Raw genomic sequence first — 19,420 nt, 5'->3', positions numbered from 1 at the left:
CATATTATACTATTGAATGATAGCATATCTAAACACTGATATATCACTGTCACATTATCTGGATGGCTTGAGATGATTACCATATACAAATGGAAAAGCCTTATGCAACTGCCTATTGATCCCCAGAAGTCCCAAAAGTCCCGGGTTCACTGAGTTTGTCACCGTAATGTAATCAGAATTATATTTTCAAAATAAAGGTGGCTATATAGTATATTACCCAGGAGAAGTACTCCGTCCATACATTTTCTACCAGCAGTGTAAGCAGAGAGCAACTCCTAAATGAAAGTAAAGAACCGTTCTGAGAATCGTGTTTTGTTTCTTTTATTTTCTCTGTTTGTTTGTGTTGTTCCTCCCAGGAGAATATCCTCCATCCTCCATCATGACCTTAATAATTTTTACATTATATTGAGCTCATTTGTCATAAAGTTAAGCTAAACGCCTGCAAGTTTTTGCGTGTGTTTAGTAAATAACTGCAAGGCTGTAACTCATCATTAGCCAGCCATTAGACCCTAAAGCCCAAATTTACATGTCTGAATTGTTTTCTTGTGTCTAAGAGTTAAAAACTTTTATAATTCAGCTCAGCATAACTTCCAGAAAAAAAAAAAATTGTTATTAATGACATCATTAAGTGAACTGCAGTTACCATCTTCTTACACACATTAGCTTGTGCTCACACAGTTTATATAAGCTAGCACTGGGATGAGGTATACATTAGACTCCGGGTCAGTAAGTAAGCTGCTCAAAAAAATGAGTCTCACCTGCTTCTAGACATAAAAGCCAAGACTTTTGATTTTTATAAATAAGGTACTGACAATTCAAACAAGTAAAACAACATCTTAGCTTTTCTTACAGGGAAGCCTGTTTTTTTCCATATGATGCATGCTGACTACGCAGTCATGGATTTACAACTGGATGCACTCTGATGATAGTGCCTTTTTCCAACCAATACCTCCAACAGATGTTTGAAGCGTAGCAAATGAAAAACAGAAACTATATATATATATATATATATATAAGAGGCATATCCAGGTCTCAAAACTGAAGCTAAAGGAAAAGAGCGGTAAACTAAGTTAACTACGTTTTTTTTTCTTTATTGGCCAGCAGGGGGCGACTGCTGTGGTTCCAAAAAGACTTCTGGTTGTATAGAAGTAATAAAAAGGAGTTTCATCCAGGGTATGCTCATCGCTCAACAACTAATCACTTAGAAATTGTTAGCCAATGAGAGTGCAGTTTCACATTTAGCTCCACCCCTGCCTCGTAGTGTCCTGTGTCGAAGAAGAAGCAGCAAAAACACTCTCCCCAAGGTTTCGCAATAAGAGTAATCATCATTCATACTGTGGATGATGGGCGCTGTTTGCTTTGTGATTGTGATCAAAATGTCACATGGGGCACATTTACTCACAGAATTTTCACTTTTAGCCTCTGAATTTATATATCTGGGACACAGCTCCACAGGGCCACATTGATTCTGAAGTATCGTTTTGAAAACAAAAGTCAGTCATTTTAAGACAGCAATGCAATATATCCGTTTATTTTATTTTACTTACTTTTCTCTCAAATCAAGTTTTTCCAGCAAATTATGTTTTTCAGTTCCAGCTTATATGTGACGTGTGTTAAAAACGGTGAATATTAGCAATATGGTGTAAGTACGGTGTTTTGTTGAAAAATTCATACCTGTGTTACTGTTATAGCTGTTACCCTTCAAGTGTTGAATTCATATGCTCCTAAATGTTACATAAATCATCTTTTTCCTTCACTGTAGTAATTTTTTAAAAGGTACCATGCTTATATAAAATCCTGGTAAAATGCTTGGAGCTGCTTTGCAAAACAGCTGCTTTTTTTGGTTATTAAAAAACATTTTGATGGTTGCACCTCATGTATTTCTACTTGTAATGTAGCATTTTATACTTTATGGTGCTTAAATTGCTGCTTAAAACAAAAGATGTCCTTCCACCCACACAGAGACTTATAGGGTGTTTTATTGCAAACTTTTCCATAAACACAGCGAGAATGTAAAATGTTACAAGTTGAGAAATAATGCACATTAGTGCCGCTCTTGTGTTCCCCCCTGGGTCTCGTCTACAGTATAAGTTGCATGTTGTGTATGTATTGCTAATGTGGGAGGATATGGAGGCCTTCCAACATGCCTACGTGTTACTTTAGCAACAACCCTCTGTAGTATTGAATCCATCTTAGACTGCAGTATAATTCAATTGTGTTCTTATGAGCTCTCAACGCTTAATCAAATTTCTATTTTTATCAGCTGCACAGATCAAGTAATCGCACTAAGTTCACTCTGTGTTTGCAGCTGCATTCAGGACGCAGCGTCATGCCTTCTGTTTGTTTCTGCAGCTGTATAGACTCATGGTTTGAGATCAATCGGTCCTGCCCTGAACACCCCTCTGACTGACTGACCACCGGGCCCACTCTGAATACTGTTCAAGGTAAGAAACGCACTCAGAAGGCCAAATATTACAGACGAAATGTGTGTACAGTGTGCAAAAGAGCCAGTGTTGTCTTTTTACTGCTGCTTAAATGGTGGATTTGATCAGGACAGACTGAAAATGAGGCATACATACCAAAGAGTAAAATCTCTTTCTGTTTCTTGACCTTCTTGTCTGTTACAGGACATCTCGTGGTCCTGCCGGGGATATCTGGACACAGGCGTAACCAAATCTGGTGAAACAATCAAAGTGATCAACACTTACGTATCCTGACAGAATCCATCATCCTACCAAAATAATTACTCCTTGAGAACTGAACCAAAAGAAAAAAAAAGCGTAACTGTCGAACCATCGTTCACTCCCTCCATCTTACATGTGCTGATGATACTGCTGAGAACCCACCACCCTTCCTTTCATCCTTCGCACCTCTTCAAACTAACAGAGTCCCTTAAAGGGCTTAGTTGGCCTCAGCTCCCCTTCTGACTCAACCGCGGCCAGCTGCTTCCCTGACACGCTCAGGTCCTCGCAGGCCTTACATCACATCTTTGGATTCAGGCTTGTCAGTTACTTGTGTCCAGCCCTCCCATGGCCTTAACTCGGAAGAGGAGTGGAAGCAGAGCGGAGGAAGGAAGAAGGAAGGGAACCAGTGATATGGAAGGAGGAGGAGAAGGAGAAAACCGGCAAATGGATGATTGTTGAGCTGGAGGAGCTCGCTATGAGAAAAAGACTTGTACATTAGTGGGTGGGCCTCTTATCTCACGCAATAGGATGCCAACTTGGTGATGTCCTATCATAACAGACTGGCTCCCAGTGTGCTCTTTTCTCATAGTTCCTGCCTCAGTTCTGCACTCTTCCTCACCAATATGACTCAAATTATTAATTTAAAGTCTCCGCAGTGCTATTTAGATGTGGTTCACGCATACCTGGGCAGGCAGAAAGAGTCAAAAATGTCAAACTGGGACGTCAGCTTGTCTTGTATGTATGGGTTGGTAAGAGGGACTGGGGGCTTGGTGGAAAGGAGCAGTCCTGACTGGGAGGCCAGAAGGAGCCAGCGATGTAGTTTATGCTCCTACTGTGTGATATGTGTGTTTGGGATGCTCCACTGTCAGGCTTCACCTGGTATGTGTATGTACACTATGTGGGTGTGTGTATGCGTGGACTGGTGACAATGTAGCTTTTGCTGAAGCCTTGTGTGTGTGTGTGTGTGTGTGTGTGTGTGTGTGTGTGTGTGTGTGTGTGTGTGTGTGTGAGTGAGGCAGCATGAAAGGTTATCGTAGAGGGCTGACTGAGACAGTGCCGTGTGTGTTTTGAAATGTTTACAGTGTAGCTGTCCATGTTCCCCGTGTGTGCGACTGGCAGTCCTCCCTTTACTTTGCTGATGTTTACAGCTACAGAGAAGCGACATGACATATTGTAAATTTCACTTGTAACCTCTCTCGGTTCTTTCTTTTAAGATCTGCCAGATTTTTCATGTGATCATGATTAGTCATTTTCTTGTGAGAGCCTCGCGCAAGAGCCAGTGTGAATGAGTGTCTCTGTGCATATGACTGTTTGCATGGAAGGATTTCTGAACAGGCCCACTGGGCACAGCACCAAGGCCCAAGGAGTCAGATAACCCCGGTCCAGAGTCTGTCTTTTCTTGTTAATAAATAATAAGAGGACTTGAAAATACTCAAAAAGACCCAAATGAGTTGAAAATGGAACAAATAAATAAAAAGAAACTGAAAATATTCTAAAACCAGCTGCAAAGAAATTTGAAAAGATTCAAATCAGAGACCCACAGCTACCTAAAACAGCTACAGACAGACTCGACTGACTTGAAACAGCAACAAAGAGACTTAAAATGATTTAAAACTGCTACAAAGAGACTTAAACTAACTTCAGTGGCTACCAAATGACTGAAAACAACTACAAAGAGACACTAATGATTCGAAAATGACGTAGAAAGATTCAAAAATAACTCAAAACAACAGCCACAACTACCAAAGGGACTCAAAATGACCTGAAACAGCCAGAGACAGATTAATGACACAAGAAAAAACAACTACAGACACATAATAATTTTAAACAGTTACAAAGATATTTGAAATGACTCAAAATGACTCACATGAATCAAAACAGTTAGAATTTTTTTTTAAATGGGCTCAAAATGTCTACTGAGAGACTAGAATGACTTCCAAACAGCCAAAAATTGACTCTAAATAATTTAAAACTGCAACATGGACATTCATAATCAATTAAATCAAAGAAATTCATAATTCCAGAAAAACAAACGAAAATCAGAATTTCTAAAACAATTTAAAATGACGTAAAAAACTCAGAATTTTAAAGAAATAAAAAAATGACCAGGTAGAGAAATAAATGGACACAATGGAGGAACAAACGCAGAAGCACCCTGAAGACGAGCAGAGGTGGACAACAGCGACGACCGTGTCATTTAAAGTCTTTTGTCGTTTCTTTGTGTCTTCCTTGGTGGAGGCTTTTTACAAGCCTGTGCCCGCGGGCCTGTTGGCTCACGATCCATCCATGACTGTTCGTGCATGTGTGCTTGCAACTGAAAAGGCGCCTCTTGGTCTTTGCGACTGTCGGTTCCCCACATTGTATTTCTGCTAGAGCAGGTCTGGCTGTCTGCGACGGGAGACGTGAGCCACTCAGACCCTTAAAAGGACTCTGTAGTCCCACTGTGGAGCCGCTGAACGGGGCTTATTTATTCATTTGTTCATATTTAACAATATTTGTTTAATATTCCAGTCATGTGGGGTGTTACTCACTCTTCAGAATGCCAAGAGCTGATGTGTGAAGACTACTACGAATCAACATACAAACTGCATTTACAAAGCTACTGTAAACAAATGGTGGAATAAATTGTGCTAGATGACAGACCATTTTCAGCTTTCATTCTGTGACCCAGATTCAACTTCTCCAGCAGGAGAAGTGGGTTTCATGGTCAACCTGCATGTGTTTTACTGGGACATGGTGTTGTTGCTGATCCCTTCAGGATAACACTCTTACATCACTCAGAAATGTTCAGCACACAACCCCCCCCCCCCCTTCCAGGAGTTATTTTAGGACTGAATGCGAGGTATCCGCTTTCAACCTATTTCACTCTGTCATTTAACATTTGATAGTTTCCAGAGAGAAAACATTTAAAAGGCAATGAGTATGGGGTAAGAGTTTAAAATCTTTGTTTGTGCATTAGACTGCCCGAGTCATGAAGCCTGCAGGTCAAGAATAATGAGATAGGATTGGTAACTAACAATAAATCAACACTATGAGGTCTAATTTCATGCTGAGAAGTCAAACCCTAAACCTAACTATGTTGTAAAGTTTACAGTTTATTTACATACTACACTTTTTACATACTTCATGTCTGTCACATTTTTTCTTTTAGTTGCCACGACTTGCAGGAACAATTTCCAAAAGCCCCAAATTACATATTCTGATACCACAGGATTAGCATCAAGGGCTTTACTTGAAACCAGAACTGAATTATAGCCAGATAATGAAAACCACTGAAAACAGACAAATCCTTCATTTCCAGCCTGGACATAGAGGTGGTTCAAAACAGCAAGCCCAAATGTGTGTGTCAATAATGTTTTAAATCAGTTCTGATTGACACATGTAGACACTGCAAGAAGCCCAAGATGGAAAAAGAGGCACAAAACAACAAGGAAGCTCAAGCAAAATGAAAGCTAATCTATATATCAAGGGAATATCAGAGCATGCAAGCACGGGACAACAAATAACCCACAATTCCATGCAGATGTGCTGCACACCGATCAAGGCTGTCAAAGTCTAACATCGGTAATAATCTGAGTGTTTAAATATATATGTATTTTTTTTCTACACCTAATATACTTTTCGAATTTGTAAAGAATTTCTTGGTGTATCTCAAATGAAGATGGGTTGAAATATTCACAGGTCTCCTGTTGGCAGCATAACTCAAGAAGTCAGTTTACATACTATCGAGTGTGCCCAAAAGGACACTTAGCACAGTTTATTTACACAAATGCACGGCGGGAAACATACTGAGCATGTTGCATAGTGCAGGATGTCAGCAGATGACTTTACAGAAACACAAAAAGAGCGCTAGTAGCTGCAAAACAGCTGCAAAGACACAAAAGACCAAAAATAACAATGAAAAAAGATCTGAAAGGAGCAGGAAAATGAACACAAATGGCCTGTATTTGTATAGCGCTTTACTAGTCCCTAAGGACCCCAAAGCGCTTTACACATCCAGTCATCCACCCATTCACACACTGGTGACAGCAAGCGACGTTGTAGCCACAGCCACCCTGGGGCGCACTGACAGAGGCGAGACTGCCTGGCGCCACCGGGCCCTCTGACCACCACCAGTAGGCAACGGGTGAAGTGTCTTGCCCAAGGACACAACGACCGAGACTGTCCAAGCCGGGGCTCGAACGGGCAACCTTCCGATTACAAGGCGAACTCCCAACTCTTGAGCCACGATCGCCCACAAGTCAACGCAAAGCAATTAACAGAAAGAAAAGCCCCTCTCAGGCTTCATCAGTTTGTTAAAGTGATGACACTTTGTCATGCAGACTCTTTGACTGGTGAGACATGACAGAACAAAACAGTACTTGTGTGATATTATGTAATATACATCAGTACACCAAATTTTCTTTTCTTGTCTTGCAATATTTTGACAGCTTTTTCATTTAAGAAGGCAACTTCCAGTATGTAGTCATGGAAACAGGTCCATATGCACTTGAGCAGACCTTAAATGGGTCAGGCAAATGTTCCACTGCAGGTTAAAAACTGCGACATACTGAACTTGCCACTGCTGTGCTGTTTGCATAACTGCATACTGCTCACTTCCTTTTGGAGACAGTCATGGATCTGCTGCTGGATGATTCACCTGAAACACTTCTAGATGCAACCTGGAGCAACAAACTGATTGTCAGAGTCTTTCTGTCTTCATCACGTAAAGTCTGTGTCAGAAACGTATGATTCAATCTGATATAGACGTTTCACTGCAGAGGAAATAAATGAGGTAAATTTGAACATATGTGAAAGCTTGGAAACATTAGTGTGGCCCCCTCCCAGCAATAAAAGGTATGTGAACTTTTGCACTACTTTTTTACACAGCGTTAAACACGTAAACACATCCTGAAAAACAATAAATCAATCAAAACATGCATGCATATTCAGACTTTATCCTGTGAACAGAAAAATAAATGGGCATCTTTGAGCCTTACATGAGATTATTTTGGGCGAAGTTAAACTAATCTATTTTTGATAGTTGCAGCACATAAAAGATTTTTTCACGGGCAGAAAGAGAAGAGCTGGCAGCGCCACGTGGGAGGCTTACATGTCTGCCTATTTACAGCTCCACCTCAGCTCCTAGAGTCCTTCCTCTTTATAGGGTTAAAATCCAAAAAACATAATTAATATTAGATATTTAAATTGCAGGCTGAAGCAGTTTTACTGTGTCATTTAAAGTGGAAAAAATGATTACTATATAATACTTTTACAGCCATTTGTGGGAAGGTGGCATTATTTTCATTAGGATTTTTTTTTTCTCTGACACTGTTGAAAAAATAAGAATGCATGAAAATCAATGCTGCCAATCATTGACCCATCTTAGGACCTGATAAAATTAATTGGATCATAAGCTCCTTAAAATGTATTTTATGGAGATTACTTTTGGTTTGTTGTTGTTGTTTTTTTTTGATAAAAATTAGTGGAGCTATGTAAACATACTGGCCTTTAAAGGGTTCAAATCACACAACATATGATTAAATACAAATAATATTTGATATTTATGTTTCAGGCTGAAGTAGTTTTAAAAGACTGAGTGGAAAAAGTGGAAAAATATTACTGTCTAATATTTTTACAGCAGTTTTTGGGGAGCTGCCAATTTTTGTCCTTAGGGCGTAAAGTATGACTCAAAAAAAAGTCTAAAATTACAGAAAAATAAAAGTGGATGAAAATCAATGTTGCTCTCAATCATTGACCCATTGTAGAACCTAATAAAAAAAATGATCCTTGAAATGCATTTTATAGAAATAATTTCTCTTTTTGGGGGGTTTTGTTCAATAAAAATCAGAGGAGTTATGTAAACATACTGTCCCAAAAGAACTGTAATTAATTTGTGGTATGTATATTTCAGGCTGAAGTAATTTTAAACACTGAGTCATTTAAAGTGGAAAAAATATGACTTTATAATAATTTTTACAGCAGTTTCTGGGAAGGTGGCATTTTTATCCTCGGGGTAAAAAGAGCTGGGATTTTGGGATTTTTAAGGTTGACAACAGGATCCTAAACTACACTGACTCTATAAATAACTAAAGTCCTGCCAAAACCAAACAAACAAAAAAACCTTGCTAGTAACCAAATTAGCAGCCGTGTGTAGTTAGTAGAAATGTACAGTTCAAAATGTAAACAAACAAGTCAGCGCTACCTAAAGGTGCGAACAACATTAACAACTGCAAATTTGATAAAGACATCACAAAATATGTCAGTTTTATGGTGTTTGTTCTGTTGCCTTTCCAAATGTACACATGTTAGCAAAGTTTCCTCTACAGCATGTGGGGATTATATCATTTTATATCATTTTATATCAGGTTGATTCTTTTACATCTTCTTATTTAGCTTTGAGCAGTGTCATTTGATTAAACATTTATTCCATTTATTAAACATACAGTTTCAATCTTGTTTTTCAGTTTCATAATGTCCATCAATGTGTTCCAGGTTCACAGCCGGTGCGCTCTCACTCATATGTAAAGTAATGCCATTTTGTGAAAGTTGCCAGCATGTCTCAGGGCCTCAGGATGTCCGGGCTGTGACTCACTGGATTGGGGTATTACTGATACTGGGCTGTCACTTTCAGCTGGTCACCAGTGGTTATTTTATGCCAAACCACAGTCCTTCCTAAACCACATGCAGACACATATAAATTACTGAAGCAAGAAGATGTAAAAAACCAGAGACATCTTGTGCACAGTGCTGAGACGCAGGCGGCATGTGACAAAATACAGTGTGATGTACTGGGTTTAGAATTTATGGCAAATTTTTAACATTTGCCAGGTTTGTGTGGGTCACTTATATCAGGGTTAGGGGTGGGAGTGAGCTTAGGTTAACATCCATCTTGTTTTAAGGAATTTTTGCCTGTTTGCTTGAAAAAGCTTACGGCAGCAGAACTGCAGGACCAAAATGTCTTCATGGTACTGCCTGGAAAGCAAATCTTAACCCTAACCTTAATGCTGCGTTCAAGCACCTCTCCTGTATAATACGTTTTGGTTAATTCTGTGTAGAATCATGTTACTTTGCGTAGACACAGGACCTCTGAAGGGTTCCTGAAGAGTTTGGCACTGAGACACTGACAGATGATGCTTTGGGTCATGTGGGTTGTGGGCTTCTCCATGTATCTGACTTGTTCACACGCACCCTTCAGATTCTGGATCAGATTAGGAGTTTGGAGGCCAGCTGAAAGACTTTAGGCTGTTTCCCTGCAGCCATTCCTGGGCAGGTTTGCGGTGTAGTGGGGATACACTGTCATGCTGTCCGAGGCAGCTGCCATCAGGGAGCACCACTGGGGAGGAGTGTGCTTGGTCTGCAGCTATGTTGGGTGTGTGGTACATGTTGGTTAGGAGTCAAAACACCATTCATATCATGCCAGAAGTTTATCCCAGCCAAAAATTACATAATAATGACACAAAAATCATCAAGTTATTTATTTGTGACTTTAACTCTGTTCCTGATTTGAGTAATACTTCACCTGTCAAAGTTTACATGCTCACCGAATCAACCAGAAGTTTTTTTGGGTTTTTTTGCAGGAATTCCATTCCATATTTTACTCAAGAGTTTCTTCTGGAGCACCCACATTGTGTCACAATGCCTAATGCAGTGTTAGCGGAAAGTGCTATGAACTTCAGCACAAAGTGTTCAATCCCACTCGCGTGTTTTTCTAATATTAGAGCGCTTGCGGTCATAATGTGGTTATGATGCCTCATGAGCGCCACTTCAAATAAAGTGTTGCAGGCCTGTTAGTGCTGAGATCATCCCTACTGCTTATTATGGCCATGATGCATGGAGGGATTTCAGGAGAAGATTTTAACTTCAGCATCATGATGCATGGAACACAGGACCATAGAAAACCAACTAATAATAATAACTGCAGCTATTATTGCCTGTTTATGGGACACACAGTGTTCTCAGTCTATCATAGCCTGCAGCTAACAGAGGGGGATGATGTTTTGTGGAATTTACATGGTCTTCAGTCTGTTTCTCACAGTGAAAAGTCCCTGCTGGCTCAGCTCAAACAATCGAAGATAGTACCTTCATTCACTACTGCTGCATTTTATTTAAATTAATGACTTATTTTACATTCTGAGCATTTGAATAATCACATGTTTATTGTGGATACTAGCATGACTCATGACTTTGGTGTGCAGTATGCACATCCAAGGCAAACTGAAGGTACCCTTACTGAATGGAGAGAAGGAAGATTACTGAATAGACTTGCTGCCATTTTTCTTTTATAAACTCATCAATGTCATCAAGAGATATATAAAGAAGGTCAGAGGGAAGACAAGTTTGAAGTATGCTAATTTCACTTTTAAGTGTGCTTCACAGAAAACTTAGTGTTAACTTGGCATTCATAGTTTAAGATACTTATCTTCTTTTTACAATTGTAGATGTAATTATTACAATTGCAATCATTACAGCGAAACATTCTGACAACCTGATACAAGGTGACTTTACATTTTTAATGGTTACATTCTGACCTCTAATGGCTGAAATTGTAATTACAGATTGCTTTTTATGGACAAATTTTTTTATGCTTTTCTTTGAATGAACAACTTGTATTATAATAAGGGCTAAGCCTGTTATTTGTCCTTACATAATTTGAAAATGAAATTCAGCACGTTTAAAAAAAAAAATCAAAAACAAAAAAAAACAAAAAAAAGAAGAGAAAAATAATCGATAACTGATTTTCGTTTGATTTTCACTAGCAATCGATTGCTCTGGTCTTGAGCTCTCTGCGCCGCTCTGATTGGTGCGTCATATTTTCTGGCGCCAAAACAGCAAAGGTAAAACAGACTGTAAACATAGCGGAGCTGGGTTGCGTCAATAACATTTTACTAAAAGTATTTTTGTAACTGACCGCTTTACAGATTATTCAAACGTAAATGGATACGCAGTCGTATTTTCCCGTGCCGCCTGGGGTGGGTATGGAGGAGAATTTCCTGTCTTTGGACGATATTTTGCTCTCTCATGAGAGACTTCCTATCCGGACAGAGTGCACTTTCCCTCGGCTTGGCTTTCTGGAGAAGTCGAGTGACACGCAGGACATCCCGGAGGTCGGTAAACACATAACAGTTAAAGTATTGCGAATGTATTTATGTTAAAACAAGTAAACCAGAAGTACCGGAGTCGCCCGTTTATCTTTTTCACAAAGCTACTTACATCTCGCTAAACTTCATTCATATTTTTGATACTTTTGTTTATGTCATTGTATTTGTAAAGGGAGAATCTTCGAAAAAGCAGTTTCCAGCGTTCAAGGATAGACACGACTCGCGTGTAAATTCGGCGTATTTATAAACGCGAACAACTATACCAGTATCAAAATTTCTAACTTTTGTATGCTTAAGCTTCAGCTAGTTAGCATCGCAAGTGTTCTTCAGTCGGCTACCAGAAGGTAGTACTAGTCTTAAAAATCTACTACTAAACAAATAAACTACATTTGAAAAGCAATATTTCTAAGTACATAAAGGAGCAGGTAACGTCAAGCCTTGCTGTAGGTATTACAGTAAAGTGAACAGTGCTTTAGTACATGTGAGGTCTTGGATTTATTAAAAAATCCGGTGTACACCAAAACACACCCCTGTAGCACTATTAGAGCTCCAGAGAGCCGGGGTATTGTTACTCCATCACTGTCTTTTGTTTCATCCCAGGGTACAAAGATGGAGCTTCCTCTGTGGCTGACCAAGGGCCTGTACGAGAGGAAGAGGAAAGTGGTCTCTGTGGAGCTTCCTAAGGTGTACAGAGAGGGTTGGAGGACCGTGTTCAATGCTGATCCCAACGTGGTGGACCTCCATAAGATGGGGCCCTACTACTATGGCCTGGGATCCCAGATACTGCACTTTGACAGCCCAGAGAATCCTGAGATCGCACAGACTTTGCTGCAGGTAAAAAAAAAAAAAAAACGTTAACATGGAGGTAATCAAGGATGAGAGAGACCAGAGTAGATCTGCATCACCGAAAGTCCAAAATAATCCTTATTTATCTTTTACTGTCCTGCAGTGCCTGCTCCAAAGCATGTTAGGTTCGACTTAAGAAATTAACAGGTGTCCATAAACCAATCAGATATCTGGAAAATAGTATCACCATCTTTCAGACCTCTGTCTGGACACGGTATGAGTGTCTAAAGTCTTAAAAACATTATTGAGAAGAATAGATTCTTAGGAACTTAATTCTGCTGTTGTTGGTATTTTTTTTTTTTTCATTCTTTGTTTTGTTTTTTTATTTATTCTGTAGGGAAATTTTAAACACTTTTATTGACCTATTGGCCTGGTTTTATTGATCATAAAACCAGGCACCTAAGCTGTGTCGCCGATCTTATATAAAATTTGTTAGTGAGCCTACTTACTTCTTTGATTTACTCGTGTTTTGCAAGTGAGGATAATTTCTGCACTTTCTATGAGGTGGAAGAAGGAAAAAAAGAAATTGGAGCCTGTGTTTGGTCATCGTGACCGCAATCTCCTTTGAAACATATTGTCACTGAAGCCTTTGCATGGCTCTTGTATCTTTTCCATTCCTGCTACACCTTTTTGTCCTTGTCTTATTATCAAAGTGTCTGAAGGTCTCAGAGTATCTTAAAGCATTCATGTTGTTTTCCTAAAACCTCCTAAATGTGGTGTCTGACTGCTGCTGGCAGTAATGCTGCTTAATGATTTCCAGGTAAACTGATCCTTGTGTGATGTAAGTTTAACATGCAGGCTTGAAATAACTCCATCCATCTTTTACTGTTAAAGTGCTTCCATTATTACCAAAAATGCTTCCTCCAATAGAAATTCAGGGTGTATATAATTATAGTTATCGTGTATATCATGACTATTCAGACTCAGCTGCTGAAATATTATATAACATGCAGATTTGGTAACTGGACTGACTCTTATGGAGTGCTTTTCTGTTATGCCTGAGCACTCAAAGAGGAGCACTCTTTACTAAAAGCCACATTCACACAGTGCCACTGAGAACATGCTGACTGTCACACACACCGGTCGATGGAATCGACCAATTAGAGTTCAGTATCTTTGCCAAAGAACATTTCAACATGTGGACTCAAGCAGCCAGGAATGGAACCAACAACCTCTGTTTGGTAGATAGCTCGCTCTACCTCCTGAACCAATTTCAACACTTTTTCTGTAGTTAACCAAAATGACCGAGGCCATATTTCTTAGCAAGCTGTGCAGATGCTTATAGAGAAAGCTGTGCAGTTTTAACCCATTTCCAATCAGGAAGATATTACAGATTTGCTTCAATTATTCATTTTTTTAAGCTATTAGATAACAAGAATATATGACTGCTTGTTTCCTTGGATGGCCTAAACCTCTTTGAGGGTACAGGAATTAACTGAAAAGTTTGAAACAGTTGTGTTGGATACTTCTGAATTTTTCTAAAAAGTTATACTTTGGATACAACAGTTTTGTTTTCCCTCTGAGGAACACCTGCATGATGTTTTTCAGCTATGCATGTGTAGCTTTCTAGATTAATTGCTAATCTGAATGAAGAGGTTAATGTACAGTTTTGTTAAAATTGCTCCCAAAACAGATTTTTGTAACTTTTGAACACGAGCAGAACCCTTTGATTAAACACGTGAGTTAATAAAATGCAGAAGGTGATAAATGGCTTAAAAGGAATGTATTAATCGTGGACATTTGTACAATGTTTGATGGAGAAAAGGTGCAGAGTGGTGCATTAAAAACTGTCCAGAAGTCACGAAATGTGGTATCTGATTTCCTCCCCACTTGATGAGGCACAGAACGTTTCTCTGTTTTAAGCCCTGTTTCAGTCTTCTCATCCTCTGAGGTGCTAAGCCCTCCAAATAAAGGATTTCTGCTGGATTAACACCAAGATCAAACGCGTGCTGATGGTATGTTATGCGTTCCTGGACCAGCAGGGGCAGACCACTGTTCTCTCTGAAGCCAGACATGAAGTTTTTTTTGTAATGAGGTCACAGTGTTTGATGGCTCTGATGTCACCTTCTGTTTCAAGCAGAAATCTGAACGTGAGATTTATTTATTTGTTGCATAAATGAACAGATCTGAGATTAGAAAGTGAGTCTTTCACTTTGTGCATGTGTTACTGCACTCTTTAGTCTTGTTTAAGGAAAGAGGATTTGTCCTGGTGTAGCTGACTGACAGAAGCAGCAGCCCAGACGTTTTATTAAAAATGCTCACAGGACACACATTCACTGATAAACCAGTGTTACTCTCTTCATCACAGCTAGGGGGTGCAGTCATCTCAGGAAGTGTTACAGTGCTGCTGTTACCAGGCAGACTCACTTTAACCTGACTCTGACACACAAACAGAAACACATGTTCAGAGTTCTTTGTAGCCTCTCATAACCCAAACTGTTAGAAGCTGTAAGATTATTTTTAATGTGAGCACAATAGCTTAATGTGTCGTGTTGAAAGTTATCAGTTATGAATAATGCACGACTGCATTCTGACTGAAAAAATAGAAAACTAAAGGTGGCAATCAGTCTGGTGGCATAGTGATTGACAGAAAAAGAACAGTTGTTTTTTTGTTTTTGTTTTTTAGTTTCTTGTTGACATAGTAATTCTTTCAATGTTTGAGTCACACATGTTAGTATTGATCTATATTGTCACATCTGGATCTATAATATATTTGTGTGGCTATCCTTCTGTGCTAGAGATGCACTGACCCACCTTTGTCCAAGTCCTATCTGATATCGATACCATTACTTCAGATATTTGCTGATATTGAATCCTAAATTATTTCCTTGGGAATTAATAAGTATGCTGATTCTGATTCTGAAATACTAGTAATGAATTAATGACTTAATCATCCCTGTGACAAAATCACATGCAAATTCCACACAAAGGCCTCGGCTGGGGTCAATGCTGACCGCTGTGACACCTGCCTCCCGACCTGTAACCCGGCCTTTGGAGTAAACTAAATGTTTATTCCAAAAGTCGGGTTAAATTAAAATGTTAATTAAAATGTCCTGGGAACAAACCTTAATGCTCATGTTGACATACTTGGATGACCCACAATTTCATTTTGTTCTTCCTGTGAAGTTTTTGTTTTTTTGTTTTTTTTTTATAAATGTGAAATAGAAAAAGCAAATTAACTGTTATTGAAAAAAAATCGTTTATCTTTTTTAATTTAATGTTACAACTCAATGTAGCAGCAACAGGGAGAGCCATGTTTAGACACACTCTGATGTTACCGCCAATATTTTTGAGATCAAGTTTTTTTTCTTTTTTTTTCTTCTTTTTTTGAAGCTTTGAAGTTTTGCCTGAAAGTTGAAAACATGAAATTCTACATGTCTGAAGTTTAGCATTAAAATGATTATCAAAGGTGAGCTGTGTTGCACAAACTGGGTCACTCTGATTGAAAACTTTGCAAGCATGCCTAAAATGTAAAATACATTCACTGCTTGGCGAGTTTCTGCACATTAAACTTTTCGTGCTGTCCCCCATCCAGACATTTATCGCTCGCTTCAGGCGGACCATGGACTCCTCCCAGAACGCCTACAACGAGGACACGTCAGTGTTCGTGGAGCGTCTGGACTGTCTGGAGAAGGCTCTATTCAGGTCTGGCCAGAGCGGCCTAAATGGCTTCCAGAGCTGGGAGAAGGGGCAGGCCTCGCAGCTCACCGCCTCCAGCCTGGTTCTCAACTACCGCAAGAGGAAAATCACTGATGTTCAGCCCTAGCCCTGCTCACCCGCAAGGGACTCTTTTTAGTGCCGTCTTTGTCCACGGACCGCTTCTTCCCCTCAGCCTGAGCCATGCAGGGAGTGTTGAGACGTGGACCCTGTAAGGAGTATAAAGACATTTCTATTTATTTGTCACATTGTGTGCATTAAGAAGCTTCTTTGTGACATTTACACAAGTAAAGACTGTTTTTACCAGTAAAGATTCAAAACATTTGCTACTTTCTAATCATTACAAGGCGAGTTATAATATCTTCTACTTTGGTTTGAATTTTTAAAAATCTAAAATCAAAGCAACGTTATGAAGATATTCATCCTAATATCTAAAGGCCTGTTAATAAACTTGTGATATTGGTATTAGAGCAGGACGATATGACCAAAAATATTTATCACGATATACATTTGAAAATTTGCGATAACGATATAATTGACACTAGACAAAATACTTAACAACTCCACAACTTTATTAGTGCAAAAAAAACAAAACATCAATGTGTTTTCACTTAAACAAGCAGCTGTTTTTTTTATGTGCATTAAAGTTATATGAAAATTTAACAGTGCAAATGCAAATTCTTTGCTGACAGTTTAACCAAAAGGCATTTCAAGTGGAAATTGGCCGACATATCCTCAGCATAACCATGTATAATATCCACAAAACTTAAAAAGGGCAGCATGGTGGCACGGTGGTTAGCACTGTTGCCGCACAGCAAGAAGGTCCTGCCTACGATAGCTGTAATGCTCCGACAATCCATCAAGCAGAGCGGGTTCGTAGCTTAGCCAAGTCATACTAAAACATTTGACAGATTTTCGAGCGCCGTGTACCACATAAAATTGTTTCGAGGTCAGTAAACACAACCAGAATTCATACATGAAGCACACGGGATTATAAGAGGCACTGTTAATTTTCAGAAAAATCAAAGGATTGATTTTAAGTGTGCCGTATTTTCCAAAAAACACGGTAATAACAACGGCCTGCTAGCATGCTCTACCAAAAATAGTGCTTTGTTGTGTATCTGACGGACGAAAGCTAAACCAGTTCCACACCACTGAAGTTGCAGCATTTTTACAAACCAATTCTGGTTCATCCGTTTCATTCAACGATCCACTTTCGCCCTTCTCATTCTCCGCCATGCTTTTTCCGCCATGTGCGTATGAAAACAAAGGCACTGTGCATGCGCGTTTTACCCATATTCTATCGCGATATTTCATTTTCTTATTGTTGCCCAACATTATACCGGTATTACTGTGAACGGTATGATATGGCCCAGCCCTAATTGGTATACTCTCTCAGAATAAAGTACTTTATTGTTCCGTTAGGGGTAGAACCTTGATGCGACCCTGTAATAAAATTTCTTTCAAATTTTTTATGCCCACAGCACTTCAAAGGGTGAGCCAAAACACCTGTATCTGAGCGTATTTGAGGAAACTTCAATTCAGTTGCTGTGAGGTGTTTTCTGTTCTAAGCTAAAGACCATAGAATAATATAGAGAAAACCTCAACAATCAGATGACCTCATATGAGCAAGGCGACCGTGGGAAGAAAAACTCCCTTTTGACAGGAAGAAACCTCTGGCAGAATTCAATTCAATTTTATTTATACAGCGCCAAATCACAACAACAGTCGCCTCAAGGCACTTTATATTGTACAGTAGATTAGAGATGGCACGATACCACTTTTTTATGTCCGATACGATATGAATTTGGATATCTGCCGATACCGATATGAATCCAATATAGTGTGTTTTTTAATCAATAAAAATGTTTTTTTTAAATATCTTGCTGCTTTTTGTATAAGTTCATACTCAAGTTACAAAAAAAACAAACACTAAAGCTATTTTGTTATACCTGTATGCAAAAAAAAAAAAAAAAAAATACTGCACCCAAAATATTTCATAGTTCAGCAATACTGATCAATCTAATAAACTTAAACCTACTCCATCCTCCCTATTCTGGTATTTTAAAGAGTAAGCAACCTAACTAATAGGGTTGCAAACTCCCAGCAAAAAAAATAAAAAATAGGGAACCACCCACCCTCCATCTCATAATGCTTAATCGACGTAATCAACTTTAATTTGATGCAGTGTGGGAAAAAAGTACTATAGTTTACTAGGGTATATTAGACTTAATAGTTACTATATACAGTAATGACTTCTATACATTTTTCATCAGATTAAAACTATGGGTGTAAGATTCGGATAATTATTTATTAAAAACTACACATTTTAAATGAGAATAAGAAAGAAAAGTATGTCTTTGTGCCCCCCTTTTCCCTGTTAATGCCCTATTGGCCCCCTTGGCTAAACTTTGCTAGATCCGCCCCTGCACAGTTACCAGCCGTTAGCTACGTAGAAAAGGATCCTGGTGTAGAAAGTAATATTAAATAAATTCTAACAACAGCTTATCAAGCTTAAACGTGCTGCTGTTGTTCAGCCGCTGGTTTCCTCTTTCTGGCGCAAAGTGGGCGATAAACAAACAAGAGAGACGGACTCGCGTCAGAAAAGCCGATCAGCTGATCATTGATCAGTTTCATGATTGAAGTAACAGCAGGAGAGGGAGGAAGAGAGAAGAGGCAGTCGCTCCATATATCGGTTGTTAAGCTTAACGTGGGAATGCTTTAAAAACATTCAGAGATGGACTTACACACTTGCTTTACTTCTCTCAGGGATAACTTTGTCGGAGATGAAATGCCGGGTTGGTAGCGAAGCTCCAAATGCTCAACCAGACCACCGACAGGTCTTGCACGCCACAGCCGTTCTATCACGTGACGCATACTGCTCCGATGTGCTAAGGTTATGAGGCGAGTTACGGCGTGTCGCAAGTTTTGTGAGGTGCTTTTTTTTGATATATCTAACGGCTCGGATTACATTTTTTATTTCTCTCCGATATCCGATCCAGTAATTTAGGTCAGTATCGGACCGATACGTAATATCGGATCGGTCCATCTCTACAGTAGATCCTACAATAATATATACAGAGAAAAACCCAACAATCATATGACCCCCTATGAGCAAGCACTTTGGCGACAGTGGGAAGGAAAAACTCCCTT

General features: G+C 39.2%; 2 protein-coding genes across 2 annotated transcripts in view; both read left to right on the top strand.

The window, feature by feature from the left end:
* The window catches only part of znrf1 (zinc and ring finger 1), a 64,781-nt gene extending 59,457 nt beyond the window's left edge, over positions 1-5,324 (top strand). The window contains exons 4-5 of the mRNA XM_084936379.1: positions 2,353-2,444; positions 2,628-5,324. Coding sequence (XP_084792505.1) covers positions 2,353-2,410 — 58 coding nt within the window. The 3' untranslated portion in view covers positions 2,411-2,444; positions 2,628-5,324. The remainder of the gene's footprint in view (positions 1-2,352; positions 2,445-2,627) is intronic.
* Positions 5,325-11,406: 6,082 nt separating this feature from the next.
* Positions 11,407-18,109, top strand: gins3 (GINS complex subunit 3). Its single transcript, XM_084936380.1, has 3 exons — positions 11,407-11,770; positions 12,365-12,598; positions 16,146-18,109. Exons 1-3 carry the CDS (start codon positions 11,600-11,602, stop codon positions 16,374-16,376), a joined length of 636 nt encoding a protein of 211 aa, XP_084792506.1. The 5' UTR covers positions 11,407-11,599; the 3' UTR covers positions 16,377-18,109.
* The last annotated feature ends 1,311 nt before the right edge of the window (positions 18,110-19,420 follow it).

The sequence above is a fragment of the Perissodus microlepis genome, chromosome 7, assembly GCF_051167445.1.
Source record: "Perissodus microlepis isolate ML-2025 ecotype Zambia chromosome 7, ASM5116744v1, whole genome shotgun sequence".
Lineage (NCBI taxonomy): Eukaryota > Metazoa > Chordata > Actinopteri > Cichliformes > Cichlidae > Perissodus > Perissodus microlepis.
This window is presented reverse-complemented; position numbering and strand designations above follow the sequence as displayed.

Excerpts from the sequence above, each read along its gene's own strand:
- gins3 (XM_084936380.1), top strand. The coding sequence starts at position 11,600 with ATGGATACGCAGTCGTATTTTCCCGTGCCGCCTGGGGTGGGTATGGAG. Across the intron at positions 11,771-12,364 it reads ACACGCAGGACATCCCGGAG|GGTACAAAGATGGAGCTTCC; the intron begins GTCGGTAAACAC and ends GTTTCATCCCAG. Across the intron at positions 12,599-16,145 it reads TCGCACAGACTTTGCTGCAG|ACATTTATCGCTCGCTTCAG; the intron begins GTAAAAAAAAAA and ends TCCCCCATCCAG.